General features: G+C 31.1%; 1 protein-coding gene across 1 annotated transcript; it reads left to right on the top strand.

Moving 5' to 3' along the window:
• The first annotated feature begins 7,459 nt into the window (after positions 1 to 7,459).
• Positions 7,460 to 12,643, top strand: LOC116110750 (WD repeat-containing protein 44-like). Its single transcript, XM_031396968.1, has 8 exons — positions 7,460 to 7,585; positions 8,047 to 9,264; positions 9,379 to 9,469; positions 9,603 to 9,760; positions 9,856 to 9,907; positions 10,588 to 10,667; positions 10,783 to 10,876; positions 11,080 to 12,643. Exons 2-8 carry the CDS (start codon positions 8,146 to 8,148, stop codon positions 11,604 to 11,606), a joined length of 2,121 nt encoding a protein of 706 aa, XP_031252828.1. The 5' UTR covers positions 7,460 to 7,585; positions 8,047 to 8,145; the 3' UTR covers positions 11,607 to 12,643.
• Positions 12,644 to 13,060: the final 417 nt, after the last annotated feature.

Genomic DNA, 13,060 nt, shown 5'->3' with positions numbered 1-13,060 from the left:
CCCTTTCCCAGATCTTACAGAACCCGTAACACCCTGAGATACAGATCTAACCTGCATTGCTTTTATACTGTGACTATCAGACTGATTTACCACTGTTGGATACTCAGCCAGCAACGGACATGATTAATCTTCTTGACTCAAAACGACGTCGTCTACTTAATGATAAAACGTCACCGTATGAAGCCATCACCCTAACAATAGAATATTGTGAAAATAATTTAATCGTTTTCTGATTTTATATCGTTGTAGATCGTATTCAAAAAATGTTTTCGAAAGCATTTCAATTTATTTTTCATCAAATGGGTTTTCATAAGATTTTTTTACATCTCATATTTTCCCCCAAAAAAAAACTCTATTTAAATTTTATATTAAATCGGCCCTAAGAGTTTTTGAAAATCGCTAAATCTCTTGAAACTGAGTGATTTCTTATCAACAATAAAATTAATACATTTAACTATACATGTTAAGTTCATGTGTGAAGCTAATTGATAAATTTAAAATCAGAGCATAATAAATTATTTAAACAATCAATGGATGAGGAATCAAAATCATGAGAGAATCTAATATGATATTCTTTCTATCCTCCTTCTATAATATACTAAAATATATCCTAATTTATTATTAGCGAATTAATTAATACCCTTCATGCATAAAATCTAGAGTAATTTGAGAGCTTCAATGTCACCATGTATAATTTTTTTAACCATATTCCAATATAAACAAAAGTTGAAACTCGTAAATAAAAGAGCAATCACCCACTTTAATAATTTCTAATCATACAATGAACCCAGTCAAGCCAAATAATATATAGTATCATCGTGTTGATTAAATAATTGTTCTTGAATCGTCGGCCAGAACATAATCGATGTAGAAACTTCAATAGAAATAATTGAAAATCTACATAAATTATTAACTGTCACATTTATATATATAAACATAATTTATGCTATTTAATCATGTCGGCTGCCATATTATTGAGTATATTAAGCAGCCATTCATGTGGTCTATTTGAGTTCGATTTATTATCAAAATTAATCTCCAGATTGATAAAGCCCCAAGCTATAGCTGGAGCTGGCTGTATATACATACAATAGATCCATGGATCGTATTAAGTATTAGTTTTGATTTTGTTCATGTACTGAAATTTTTAACGTATAAATCAAAAGTTGACTAATATCTGTGACTAGTTTAATAAAATGTAAAATCAAAACTAGTTATTAGTCGTCAGTTCTTGATCCGTATGTTAAGAAGGTATATTCCGATACTTAAAACTGTATGACTTAGAGAGAACGAACCTAAACCCCAATCAATTAACTCGTATTTACAAGCTCACGGGTGAAGGAGATGTTCAAATTACGATGAAGTTAATAAAAAAATTAGTTGACAAAGTGTGGGGACCTAAAAGGAAAAGAATTATAATATGAAAGAACGTAAAAGTATTAACAGAAACAAGAGAAAAAAGTCAACTATTAGGAGAATCTGGAGGGTATTTGAGATTTGAGAAGAAGGAAGAACAAACCGCCATGAAAAAACATGAACTGAGTAGACATTATTAGGGCTAGAATCTTGGGTGGTCGTGTGTGTTATTCCAGAGAATGATATGTTGCTTAACTAACAGGCAAACCCCCCTTCATCAATTTTAATATTCATTATCTTACGTATTAAAGTAACCAATTTGGATTTGTTATACATCTATATTAGGTAAAAAGTTTATGGATAAGGATTTAGTGGCTATACTACGTATGCCAATACGTATATATGATTTAGGAGTTTCATATAAGATGTTGAATGGAGATCATTGGATTTATAAGGGTAGATAGGTCATTTTACTTATTTATTGGCATGTATTAATATATATTTCAACTCAAAAGAATTACTGTATATTAATTACGAATCTAATCATGCTATGCTATGTACACAAAGTTTGACATCCCAACTCACTGAGCATCATCTTCTTGACGAGAAAGTTTATGGTACTACAAGTTAATTCATGCATGCCATGTAATTTTTGTATTTAATAACTCCAAATACATTAAAAAGAAAAAAGAGTGGGAAAAAAAGAACAAGGGTATCCTATTGTATCCTAATTTTTTTCCTTCTTAATTGCAGAATTATTGATACAAATTAAATAATTTACTAAATAAATTATCACACGAGTTGGGATACAAAATTAGGATATGTATGTGCAGTATAAAGCATTACCCTTTGAATCAACTAAAATATAAGTAAACGTTTGTATTTAATATTCTTCAAATATATACACCACTTACCAGTTATAGTTAATAAATAATCGATGTTAATACATATATATGTAAGAATTATCGAATACTTGAATTGTGTATAATATCAAGGAGGTTCTTGAACCGAAAACAAAAACCCACATGCACAAGTTTTGAATTAATATAAATGTAGGGTTTGTTTAACTTAATATAAATTGCCAGGTGGACTTAGGTCACCAACTATTGCTGAGCTTGTCGAATAAACCAAAGCCGTTAATAACAAGTAGCACAGCACATACCCTCTCATGTTCACGAAAATTAAATATTAATTTATAAAACTACATTACATATATTCTGTGACTCTGTGTGCACGTTTACAAATAATTTCTAGCTATCTTCAATAACTACACGTACGTATTATATTTAATTACCTAACCGCCCTTTTAATTTCGATTCTAATTCGATGTCGGCAACGCATTCAATGATGCAATTCAACTATTAAAACTAACCAAAGCTTTTAGACCCGATCATGACATCATTCAAATTGACATCCACTTCCACATTTATTCAACAGTGTATGTTCTAAATAGCAAACCAATTTTGGTCATGCCTTTAATTGATTAATTAAAGGACTTAAAAGTCAAGTAATCCCATCATCAAATTGGACCATTTGTCAGTTATAATCAATGTTTAATTACTATTAAGAACATTAATTGTTCTACTATATAAAATATATGGACTTTCCTTTACTTATAACTTAAACCTGACACTCAGCATACATATATATATATACATGGTTTGGAAAATAATTTGATTTGAAACTCTTTTAGAAATAATTTTATTCCATGAGATTAAATTATCCTAGTCTATGGAGAGTTTACTAATTAAAGAGCATATCTACAACATTAATATTTATTTTCTTTAGTTACAATCAATTACCATGTTCATGACAAAGCAATCAAAAGAGCTAAATAAGTGGTTCATTCTCATTTCAATCAATTCGATTACTTTTTACAAATATAAAACAATCCACTCTTTATAATATTCATGTAAAAGTAACTTTAATCCCACTAAGGTAAGGTAATCACTATCACACGCACAAAACTTTGAAAAGGAAAAAAGAAAAATGTAGACGAGAATTAGGTGCAAAATTTTAGGATTAGTGTCGTTTTGTCTCATAAATAGGGTGATTAAATGTACACTTAAGTGGGGAAAATAATAATGTCTTTTCTGACTTTATCGTGGTAGATTCCATTTTACTACAATGAATGTTGAGCTTTAAACAAAACATCTTTTTACACCAAGACAATTAATGTCCCAACCTCAACTTGCTTTTTAAACTATTACCATTGCGTTTGGTGATTTGCCTCATTTGCAATAGTTAAAAAAGTATAAAAGAAAGGATTACCATCAAACCAACTCAAGTAAATTGTTAGATCATTTGGAAACAATCTCAACTTTTTCCTTTTGACCTTTTTGCGTTTGTGTGTGTGGCTCTAATGGAGACATCATTGCATTAAGCTACTGCAATTGACACGGTTATTCCAATACGACTTTATTGGTCGACCCTAAATTTAAATGTTAAAATATAAAGAGCCATATGCTTTTACTATAAGTTCTTCCTTTTGATGTGATAAGGGTTAAGTTCATGCATCTTCTAAGAGACTGTCAAGTCTCAAGTGTTTCATCAATGTATACAAATTATTATACCATTTATTTGATTTTTTTTTTTTTTTTTGAAATTTTTAGGTATTTTCAAGAGTATTTTTTTATAATTTTATGAGAATAAATAATAGTTTCTGCTTGTGGCATAGGGATTAGTCAAGGTGTTTTGATGTCAATTACCAGTTTGGTATCAAAATCCTAAATAATACAAAGTACACTACCCTACGAGTCGGGTTTTGAGTCCTATAATATAACAATATTTACTTAATAATATTGATGCTAATCTGGAAACAATCACTATAATTTCAATGGAGACTCCATCATTGTCACTAATATGCTATCTAACAACAAACAATTATCAATTTGATAGCAATATTTTACTTGCACAAATCAACTTCTTTGGATTTTATATCTTATAATAAATTCAATCAATTATTAGTAACATGTCTTTATATAATTTTAAAATGGGCCTCCAATTGAAGATGGAAAAGGAAAACCTCTTTGAAAAGATTGAAAAATACCCTTTGAATTGTTAGTGGGTCATTTTGAGATTTTGGGAAAATGTAGGGCTAATTTTGTCTAAAAATTCCCATTAAAATTGAGTTAGAAAAGGAGTGACAAATTGACAATTTATGTGACGTTTTGATTAATTATTAATTGTTATTCTCCTTACCACAAAATTAAAAGAGAAAAGAAACAATTTAAGAGTCTTAGAAGACCAATGAGTCAATGACTTGTTTGCTGTGTTATCACCGTCATCACTTTCCGTTTATTTTTTGTAGGGCCATAATAATAATAATACATAATTTTTATAGCGCTTAATGTCAAATGTATAGTAGTATGAGATGTAATATAAGTTTCCAAATTAATAAAATATCATGAGATTTTTTCAAAAAATAAAATGAGATTTTTATTTCTTTTTATTTAAAATAGTGGGTCATGTTACATTTTCTCAAGAGAATATTTTTGGAATGAAAAATAAAATAAAATTAGAAATAAACTGTGTTTAATACAATTATATTTATTTAAAAAGTCTTTTCTATATGAGTTGTAATATAAGATGCCAAATTCATAAAATATCATGAGATTCTTAAATGTTGGTTTTAATATAATTTGTGTTCAAAAAAATAAAATGAAAATTTTATTTTGTATTTTTAATATTTTCTGAAAATAATATCTTAAATATACAATTTTGGAAATAACAAAGAAAGTGTTCTATATATTTAAAAAAAAAAACTTTTTTTTTTGGTCCAATTAAATTGGTAAAGAATGTTATGAAAACCATTTTCACAAAATTATTTGTTTATATAAAATTTGATAATTCACTCAAAGCAATGAATAATTTTTCCAATTATTAAGGACATGACATGATGATGATCATCATCATTATCATTATCATTATCATTATTATTATTTTAAATTTTGTATGGCTGGTAGCCACAACTCACAATCTCCTCTCATATTAATTGCTATAATTTTTTTTTTTTTTTTTTTGTGCATTTACTTATTTATTGATGATCAATTTATGAGTAGTTATGGGTGGCTCCACCACCCAGTATATATTTTCTTTGATATAATTATCCAAAATCATCAATGTTTTCACTGATTGGCTTTCACCATCCCTCGTTGTGTTGATTATGACCGCCAAATTCTTTCAATTTTACTTAATTATTTCAAAATATGTATTTTTTTTAGTTCATCTTATGAATTATTAACTTAAAGAAATTAAAGATGAGAATGTTTAATTTCAAATGCTTTTGATTATTCATAAACCTTTTTGACCATGTCACAAACATCTCCAATTAGATAAGAATATAAATAATAAATGCCCAATAAGATACGTATATGACATATCTTAAAGTTTACAACAAGATGCCCAATCAAAAATTCCAAGTCAAAATTCATGCATTGACTCCTTTTAGCCAGTGGATAGCAACCTAACCTCAATATATATAGCAAAATTAAATAAATAAACAAATAAAGTTTTGGTCAAAATTTTACTATGAAACTTGAACGTTATATAGTTTAATTTATATGCATTATATTTATATAAATAGACCATGGTATACATGTCACCATCCAATTTTTCTATGATATTGGAATATAAATCCTACTGTTAATACAAAATATATTATATATTGTGACAATTAATAATGTAAATCTAGGACATAAAATATTAAAATAATAATATAAATGGATTGCAATGTTAAATGTTAAAGAATCATATAATTAATTTAATTGCAATCTTACACAATGTTTTGAAAAATTAAATTGTTTAAGTTGAAGAATGTATGAGTTAGGTTGACAATAAACTATATAATTAAATTCATTTCCTTTGTGATAAAAAATAAAAAATCGTTTTGGAATTCTCTAAGATAAAACCAATATAAAATTTGCTCCATCAAAATCAAATATTTTCTTCTGTATTTTGTGTATCCATTTATTTTTAATTGTTGGAATTATAACGTATTAAAAGTAACATATATTATAAGTTTATGAATTACATTTCATATTAGCAACTTATTATGTTTATTTAAATGAATCTTCCTACAATATCTTGTTGGTGCAATTACTATGACAGTTTGATTTTAGTTTAAAACATTACAACAACTATAATATTAAAATTATAATATTGAATATCACATCTCTTAGAACAAATTATGTCTATATATTGACATTTAGAGTGATATTTCAGTGTTCTAACTTCTAATCAGCTTATAATTTTAGTAAAATATAACAATATTTAATAACTTAAATTGATATTTAGAAATATGCAACAATATATACATTCTTTTTTTTTTTTTTAAATAATATTACCAGTTTATGTTAAGTTGTCACTTGACCTCAAAACTTAAACTTACTGTATAAATAATTACATATTATCATTTTCTTGTCCGCCATTTAATATCTTAATAAAAACTTAAGTTTATAGGTAAAATGATAACTTAATATGATATCAGAATCATAGGATATAAATTCAAATGTCACATTTAAGAGACCTATTAGACTTAAATATTAATGATGAATTCCTTTTTATTAACTTAAACTTTTAGGTAAAAATAATGTTGTATATTATGATGATCAAATATATATATAAAATAGAATTTTATGCTATATTATAAGAAATCGATAAGGCTATTACAACATTTGTATATATTTTTCCTACTATATTAAATTATGTGGGAAAATTTGAATTTTAATGTGCTGTATTGTAACAATAATATATTTGTGTTATCCAAGATTTTTTATTCAGGTAAAGGGGAATAAAATTAGTTGCGGATAATTAAAAAAATGGCATAAATGTAAGGAAACTAGGAAAGTAGTGGAAGGTAAAACATTATCCCAGTGGAAGGTAAAACATTATCCCGTACAAACAAAAGAAGAAAGTATTGGCAGAGAGAGAGAGAGAGAACACAAACACATCCAACTCTCCATATCTCGTTTCTCGGGCCACCCGTTCACGAACATCAAGGCCAATATATATTCTCTTTTCCGGTTTTACCCTTCTCTCTATTTTAATTATTTAATTTATTTATTTCACGTACTATTTTTATTTTTATGTAGTGTTTGCTTTGCTTCCGGAACATAGCGAAAGAGAGAGAAGAGAGAAAGAGAGAGTCCAAAAAGCTCCAAAATTTTTAATGGATGCTTCGATCTAATGCCCCTTCAGTTACAAAGAAACCTCACAGAAACAAACCCATGTAAGCAATTTTTTTAATTTCCCCAGAATTATTCTCATTTTTGCTTTTATATATTTACAACATCAACAACAATAACAACAACATGTTGTATTGATATTATTTTCTTCTGATTCATTTCTTCAAATGCAATCATATGATCTTCGATTACCTTTAATGGGTTTCCCTTTCTGTGTGCTTTAGACTCTTTTGAATCCTTTTTTTGTTGCAAAAATTTTGGGTTCGTTTTGTATTTTTAATTTAGTTTTTGAGTTGGTGTTTTGTTTAAGAGTTTTTATTCCATGGGAAGACCAGGTTCAATGGGTTTGGATTGGGATCCATGTTGGATCTCTTGGTTTTTGTTATATTGTTAAATATTATTGTGACCCTCATTGTTGTTTTTGGGTTAATATTATAAGTGTTGCTGCTTAGTCTGATCTTGGATTTTGTGTTTTGTGTTTCTTTTTGGCTTTTTTTATATATAGTTATTTGGGGTTGCTTGTGTGGAGGGAACTTAGCATTTGGAACATTTAAAAAGTTGTCTCTTTGAGGTGAGTTTCATGGGTTGAACTCAAAAAACAGTTATGGGTAACTTGAGTGAAGTCGAAGAATGCCGATTTTTTGACGCCTCTGAGGATATTGCATCAATTTCTAATGCAAGTCCTGAGAGCAATGAGATTGATTCTTGCTATGGTGGTGATAATTTGGTTGGGAGTAGTTTTCAATATGATGTTTGGGTTAGGAGCCCAAAGAGTGTTCAGGAACGGCGGAGTAAATTCTTGGACTGGATGACGGAAAGCTTAGATCAAGCATCAAGTGATAGTTTTGTAGATGCAACTAAGGTTGGTAGAATTAATGGGAGTAGTGGGGCTGTGTTGAGAGCATATGGGTTTGAAGAGGAGTTTCGGTCAAGCCGGTCTTCAATGTCATGCTGGTCTAATGATAATGTGGATTTGCTAGAGGAGAATTTTGTATGTAGAGATGGGAATTTGGGTGGGGGGATGGTGACTGATTTGGATGAAATGGGGCAGGATGGGAAGACAAGTGATGGTCAAGAAATGGACTCAGAGAACAATTGTGGGTCACTGTGCTCATTTCAGCAACACTTGGATGAGGGTGTAGAGAAGGCAGACAATTCTGTGGGGATAGTGAAGATGGTTAAAAAAGGGTGGTTAAATAGATTGCTTTCCCTATCTTGTGCTATGGATAAACAAGGGGAGGCAGAGAAATTAAGACCCAATGAAGATGATGCACTTTTATGGTCTAGGGTTCAGAGAGTGAAGGTGCGACAATGCAAGAAGAGATTGAAAGAACTTTCAGCTCTTTATAAGGGGCAAGAAATCCAGGCCCATGAGGGTTCAATATTGACAATGAAATTCAGTCCTGATGGGCAGTATCTTGCAAGTGCTGGGGAAGATAGGGTTGTGCGGTTGTGGCAGGTGGTGGTGGATGAGAGATTGAACGAACAAGACATTCCAGAAATTGATCCTTCTTGTATATACTTCACAGTGAATCATCTCTCTGAACTGAAGCCTCTCTTCCTGGATAAAGAGAAAATGAGTATATCGAGGACCCTGAGAAGAACATCAGATTCTGCTTGTGTAATATTTCCTCCAAAAGTCTTCCGGATATTGGAGAAGCCATTACATGAATTCCATGGGCACAGCAGCGACATATTGGATCTCTCGTGGTCGAAAAATAATGTATGTTATTTTTTGAAGAACATCTTCTCTGACCTCTCAAAGAGAGAAACATTTCCAATAACTCTGGCAGGAACTGAATTAGAATTTTTATTAACATTTTTTTTTTTGTTGCAGTACTTGCTATCGTCTTCAGCTGATAACACTGTTCGCTTGTGGCGAGTTGGGAGTGACCATTGCCTCAGAGTCTTTCCGCATAGTAATTATGGTGAGTTCTATCTGTGTCATGTCTTGTTTACATGGTTTTAGCTAGATTCTAATTTGAAGCGGTTTATCGTCATCTGTATCTCTTTTGTTTAGTTATACCTCATGGATTTTATTTATGTTATGATATGATGCAGTAACCTGTGTTCAGTTCAATCCTATCGACGATAATTACTTCATGAGTGGCTCAATAGATGGAAAAATTCGCATTTGGGCCATTTCTGATTGCCATGTTGTTGATTGGGCTGATGTAAGAGATATAGTTACTGCTGTTTGTTATCGTCCAGATGGCCAGGTTTGGTGATTTTCTTGCTCTTTCATCCACTTGAAATGATGTGCATGCTCCTGTTATTTAGTGGATTTCTCTAAACAGTATTCTTTATCACTCAGGGAGGAATTGTTGGATGTATGATGGGCAATTGTCGCTTTTACAGTATGTCAGGTATGCTCTTTTACTGGGTTAAATTATTACACAGTAACATTATATACCTCATTTTTTATTTTTTTGCTTCCTCTATGAACTCTTGCTTTAGAGATACAACTTTCGGAGCTAGGGTGTTTTTCCTTTTTCTTTTTTATGGGTTGGTTATTTATTTAAAATGGTTAGACGATTTTATAACTATGTGAAATGATGTCTTGCACTTATAGCTCACTAACATTATGTGGTTTCAAGAGCTACGTGCTTAATAGTTTTCAGTTTTCTTTAGGATTTTTACATCCAAGTAGAGAGTTTGGTTCATTGTTGGGTTCAATGGATCTAGATTGTTTATAGGTTCATTGAGGAGTCAATATTATGTTAGTGTAGCATTGTGGGTTTCTTCAGAAATTTATAAACCTTGTGTTAGAATGGGTTTTGGAATATGGAAAGACTGGCGGACATTCTCATTGGAAGCTGAAATTGAGTGGAAATGATATCTTGTTAGAATGTAAGCGAATATATGTATATATAGATAGATACAAGGACACCTAGGAGCAACAAGCTAATGTATGATTACCTTGGCATTAGAAAGATGTTGAGTAGCACCGTAGCCTTAATATTTGATTGTTAGGAGAGTTATCATGGGCAGTGATGTTCAACTTGACATTTGTAGTTATTAACTCTTTTTGTTTTTATTCTTTCAGACAATCACTTGCAACTGGATGCTGAGATATGCTTGCATAGTAAAAAGAAGTCCCCCTGCAAAAGGATAACTGGATTCCAAGTATATATCTCTGCTCTTCCTCTGCTCATTTTGATGCTATTGTCAATTTTATATCTGTATATTCCGTTTGTTAATATTTTAAGAAATTTTACTCATAGGGTGTCTTTTGCTGCAGTTTTTGCCACAAGACTCGAGCAAAGTAATGGTTACTTGTGCTGATTCACAAGTCAGAATCCTTCAAGGGCTTAATGTGATTGGCAAATACAAGGGTGTGTAGCTGTTTCTTTTTCTCTGTTTTCCCTCTAGACTTGGCTCATTTAAGCAAGGCAGTAATTGATAACTGATGCTATACCATTTTTAGGAACTTCTGTTTTCGCAGAATTCATGTTAATAAATTTAATCTCAATGTTGGTTAATTCTTGTTAATTCAATTAAGTATTTGTTTCTAAAATTTTCTCTTCTCTTTCCTTAGGTGTTGCAGGAAACCAGCTATCTGCATGTTTCACCTCAGATGGAAAGCATATGGTCTCTGCATGTGAGGATTCCAATGTATATATATGGAATTCTATTGATCAAGAAGAGCCTGCCACTGAAGCAAAAAATATTAGGTCTTGGGAGCGTTTCACTACCAATGCATCCATTGCAATACCTTGGTGTGGCTTGAAATGCAGGAACCCGGAGAATGAATGGCAATTTAATGTCTCTGGCGATGATTCTGCAGAAATTCTTTCATCGTTTTCTCCTGCTCGTTTCAATCTGAGCCAAGAATATTTCTTGGAGTCTTTTCCAAAGGGATCTGCAACTTGGCCTGAAGAAAAGTTACCTGCATTAAACCCATTGTCTTCAACATCTCCAATGCATAAATCCCAATATAAATTCTTAAAAAGTTCATGCCAGAGCACATCCAGTTCTCATGCGTGGGGTCTAGTTATAGTGACTGCTGGGTGGGATGGAAGAATTAGATCGTTCCACAATTATGGATTACCAGTACCTGTTTGAATTTCTTGCAGAATGGCAGTGCCTTCAGAGAGTCAGAATTCACTCCACTGTTGAGCACTTTACGCATTGAGTGCCCACTAAAATTGACATTGAATTTGGCAGTGTCAGCAGTGACAAGAAGTTAGGGTTTGAAAGCTTCATGAGCATGTGCACTTTGATTGACGTTTGAGAATTCAGGTTTGGTCCTCAGATATCATAGGCATACTGCGATAGTAGGTCATGACAGGTGTTGATGTTTCCATGGCTGTGACGTAATCCAGCTTGGTTTCAGCTAGTGGTTGAGGTTAGCTTCTCTGTATATTAGTTTAATTTTTTGATTTGGTGATTTATTGCTGGAGAGAAATTTTTGTCCGTTGGCCTAGAAGAAGATATGCAAGTCATGTGTTAGGAGAGGCCAATTTAGATATTATCTTCATATAATGGAGGTGCCTGTGGGGTTTTGTGAAATCTCTTCCTTTAGCTCTTAAAACATGAAAGTGGAAGAATTTAAAGCTGGTGGTGTGAGTTAATTTGGGGAAATCAAATGGTGGGGAACTTGGCTATAATGACATGTTGGCTGGTCTGAATCATTGAACTTTTGTCTGCCATTTCTGTTTTGCTTCATCTTTATGGTGGGGTCAGTTTCACCTGGGCTTGGTGATGAGGATATATGCTTGTATTCTGAAATGGGCATCGGCATGATTTGATTATACCGCAAGTTTCTTGGCCATTAAATATTTGAAGGCTTGACAGGGTCGAGGTGGAGAGATTTTGGGAGATTTGGATGAACATCTCAATTGGCAAACCAAGTTTTGTTCATGGAATGATGATGATGAGCAGGCACTTGACTAACTATTGAGTATTTATCTAACAGAGTTTGTGAATTTATTGATAGGAAATTAGGCTAACATGACCTTGATTTAGTTTTGATTATCAGGGCTATTGTTTTTGGTTTAGCATAGAGAAAATATCAAATTTGTTTTTTTTTTTTTTTTTATATTGTAGCACATATGTAACTCAAGTTACTAGTGTAAATAAAAAATTATTCAGTATGTATGTTCATGGCTTAAACTAAAGACATTCTCAGAACAATATATTAAGCATTTTCTATTAATGGTCTTGGACAACCATTAGCTTTATCTTTTTCTTAAAAGCAAAAATCAGGAAGATATTGTAGTTAGGCATCTAGCAAAAGCCAAATTGTTAATTATAGTTATAATTAGGTAAAGATTATAAAGTAATCAACATATTTATTATTTAATTGATATGTTTGTTTAGAATATTAAGAGGAATAATTTATGATACCATAATTTAGCATCAACTTACAAATTTTATTTACATCACCAATAAAGGTTCTTGAAATCATCTTTTAACAATATAGGGAATATCGATAGGTCAGCAAATTATCATTCTTATGTTTACTGCTAATTAAAAAATTTATTTATTGTGAAATTCTGGAAAATCATTGTGGGCCT

This window comes from Pistacia vera, unplaced genomic scaffold (genome assembly GCF_008641045.1).
Source record: "Pistacia vera cultivar Batoury unplaced genomic scaffold, PisVer_v2 Contig612, whole genome shotgun sequence".
Lineage (NCBI taxonomy): Eukaryota > Viridiplantae > Streptophyta > Magnoliopsida > Sapindales > Anacardiaceae > Pistacia > Pistacia vera.
This window is presented reverse-complemented; position numbering and strand designations above follow the sequence as displayed.